This window comes from Enhydra lutris, unplaced genomic scaffold (assembly GCF_002288905.1).
Source record: "Enhydra lutris kenyoni isolate GAN:26980312 unplaced genomic scaffold, ASM228890v2 scaffoldscaffold54, whole genome shotgun sequence".
Lineage (NCBI taxonomy): Eukaryota > Metazoa > Chordata > Mammalia > Carnivora > Mustelidae > Enhydra > Enhydra lutris.
Genome location: NW_019154138.1, coordinates 8880343 through 8883600, shown reverse-complemented (window position 1 = coordinate 8883600; position 3258 = coordinate 8880343). Strand labels below are relative to the sequence as shown.

Genomic DNA, 3258 nt, shown 5'->3' with positions numbered 1-3258 from the left:
CAGGCACCTGCCGGCAAGCAGGGGCCTGACTCCGGACATGACTCCCTTTTCCCTGTGATCCAACATCAAGAAGCAATTCCCTCCACAAATAGCCAGGGGGACTAACCGTTGTCCTTAATTACAAGTCACTGTGGGCCTCACTCCTGCCTAATAAACACCACCACGCCCTCCAAAGCGCAAAAATCAGCCACCACCGTTCACAGGCAACCTCCTCCATCTGGAACCAGTTCCCAGGTACCCTCCCTCCTGCTCTGGGAAATGGCTGGTCACTTCCCTCCAGTTTTCTAGTCACTCTGTTGGTTTCAAGTTGCCAAGGACAACTGGATTCTGGAGGGACAGATTCCAGCCTGACCTAGGGGGGAAACTTCCAAAGATTCAGAGCCAAGCCACAGCAGGGAGCTCTCAGGGGTACAGGGTGTTCCCTCAGTGGCACAATGGCAGAGAGGAGGCAAGTTCCCTGTGGGGAGGGATAGCCAGGACAGTGGTCCTCAAGATGTGTGGTCCATGGCATTGGGGCATTTGTGAATTCTCTCTAGTGCTCAGTGGACATCTTCCGTGTACATATGTATGTGTGGCATTATAAAAACTAATTTTGTTCTTCCCATATTCATTGAAATCATGTGCGCTCAACCTAAAAACACGGGTTTTATATTGTTCTTTTATGGCATTTTCATAAAATCTATGTATTTTTTTCTATAAATATTTTTAGCTCACACAAACAGGCAGAGAGGGAGAAGCAGGGAGCCTGATGGAAGGCTCAATCCCCAGGACCCTGGAATCACCACCTGAGTCTAAGGCAGCTGCTTAACTCAGCCACCCAGGCACCCTTATGTATATTAAACCAAGGTTTAATTCGGGATGGACAGAAAGTAAAAAAACGCAGCTTTCCCACAGGCAGCTTTCCCACAGGTATTTTTTCTTTAAGCCCCAGATAGGATTCAGAACAGGGGAGGGTTTTTTTTTTTTTTCCACATCCTGTAGTCAATTTCAAGCCTTGACTCTATGACGAACTGAAGTTAGGCAGAGAAACCGGGAAGCGTTAAGTCTGTATTGATAGGGAACCTGCCTGGTTATCTGTAGAGCTGTGACTGGATCTCTGAGCGGGGAGTTCAAACCCCACACTGGGAATAGGTTATTACTTAAAAGCAAAATTGGCATGAGAACACAGGGCTCCCAGACCTTTATATCCTCTGGAATGATGCCTTTTCATTTTACCGAAGATGAAGTTCCCTGAACTCACTGGCTTTGCCTTAAAGCATTCAGTCTTAGGGAATTAACATCTGTGTCCAGAAACAGGTTTCTGCAATTCTGGTGGAATTCCCTACCCCAACCCTCGTGGGCACGCAAAAGAAAAACAGACTGAGAATACAAGTCAACAGCTTTTATTATGTAACTCATGTATTTTATAAGGATTAAACAACAAGGAATGTAGGAAACTGGTCAGGGTTGTATCCCAAACAAAAAAGCACCAAGAAACACTGTAGGTTTGCACATGTCGCTCTATTTACATCGGAAACAGGCTCCCTGGGATCAGGCACAGCAGCTGCACTTGTCCGACGCCCCTTTGCAAATGCAGCCCTGGGCGCACTTGGCACAACCCACCGGGCAGCAGGAGCAACAGCCTGGAGGAAGAAAGACGGCAGAGATTAAATACTGGGCGCACTATGGAAGCAGCACCTTCCCTCCCAAGAAAAGGATTATCAACCATCCAGTTTAAACTCCCCTCGGGGCATAAAGAGTAAAGATGCACAGAAGTGTCTTCTCAAAGATTCCACTCACTCTTCTTGCAGGAACTGCATTTGCATTCTTTGCATTTGCAGGAGCCAGCGCACGTGCAGGAACCACCTGCAAAAAAAAAAAAAAAAAAAAAAGGGCAGTGCGAACCATGCGTGGGCTCAACAGCCGGGAATGCATACTAGAGGTCCCGGTGAGCGTTCCTACCCACAAACAGCCCCATCCCCGAGGAAAAGGAATCAACGACTCTGAATTTCCTTACCGGTGCCACAGGAGCAGTTGGGATCCATAGCGTAAAAAAACGGCGGCTGGAGTCCGTGGACAGTAACACAACGAACAGCAAAGACTTCAGGGAACCGTGGTGAAACTCACCCCCCGAGGGCCGTCTTTATAGCCACAAGGAGCCGGGGCGAGTGCAAAAGCCCGCCCCCTGGCCGCTGCCTGCACACGCCCCGCGCTGAATCATCCGCGGCCGCGCGGCGCACGGGGCTCTGCACACGGCCACTCGCCCGGTTCCCCGAAGTCGCCTCCGTGAGCCCCGGGCCACCTCGCATGACGGAGGGCCGGGTGCAGAGCGGGAACGCCGCGTGCCTGGGGGCTGGGCCGTGTGCCCAGCACTCTGCCCCCGTCCTCTGGCGTGCACACCTCCCGCCCTCCTGGCCTGTGCCTGAACTCATCTGTGGAGGGGACAGGGAGGTGGGGTAAACTGGGAAGGAGTGGGGAACTCTGCTTGGATAGAAAAATCGGCTGGAAGTGCAGATTACAAAAACCACTGGGTACGGGTCAAGGCTTAATAATTCTAACAGCAGAGTAAGCCCATGGGAGATGGATGGTTATGGGTACCGTATCTATCCAGTGTACATTAAGGGGCTTTATTGTGGGATTGTGTGTGATTATGTGTTATCTGCCTGCTCTCATTTAATCCTGTAGTAACTGTTAAAAAGAAAATGATAGGCCCAGAATGGTGTCATTTAGGTCAAGTCACCAAAGTGAGCTTAATACCTAATCTAACAGCAGTTTCAACCTCCCTCAGAAATAGAAGTCTTAGGGGTCAATCAGGAATTTTCTGATCAGCACCCAAGAGGCCATCTGTCCCCCGGTTCCTCTCCATTTCCCGAAGGAAGATGAAGTAGTCCACTCAGTAAGACCTCTGCCCTTCCACCTAAGCAAAGGTGACCTTGCCTGAAACAGTCCTTTCTTTTTCCTTGCTCATAACTTCCTGACCCAATCTTTCCTATAGAAACCTTCCACTTCCACTCTGAGGCACAACACCTCAGAGCTCCCGTCCACTTGTTAGATGGGATGCCGCCTGATTCATGAATCATGAAATAAAGCAAATTATATCTTCAAGTGTGCTCAGTTGCATTTTGTTTTTATTTTTAAAAATATTTTACTTATTTATTTGACAGCAGGAGAACGAGCGAGAGAAAGCACAAGCAGGGGGAGCAGCAGAGGGAAAGGGAGAAGCAGGCTCCCCACTGAGCAGGGAGCCTGTTTTCGGAGCTGGATCCAAGGACCCCGGGA

The 3258-nt window shown here is 49.6% G+C and overlaps 1 protein-coding gene across 1 annotated transcript; it reads right to left on the bottom strand.

The window, feature by feature from the left end:
• Positions 1-1366: 1366 nt before the first annotated feature.
• Positions 1367-2081, bottom strand: LOC111157383 (metallothionein-1E-like). The gene is made up of 3 exons (XM_022518748.1): positions 1997-2081; positions 1780-1845; positions 1367-1622 (listed from the first exon to the last, which is right to left on the bottom strand). The coding sequence occupies exons 1-3, from the start codon at positions 2022-2024 to the stop codon at positions 1531-1533; spliced, it is 186 nt and encodes a 61-aa protein (XP_022374456.1). The 5' UTR covers positions 2025-2081; the 3' UTR covers positions 1367-1530.
• Positions 2082-3258: the final 1177 nt, after the last annotated feature.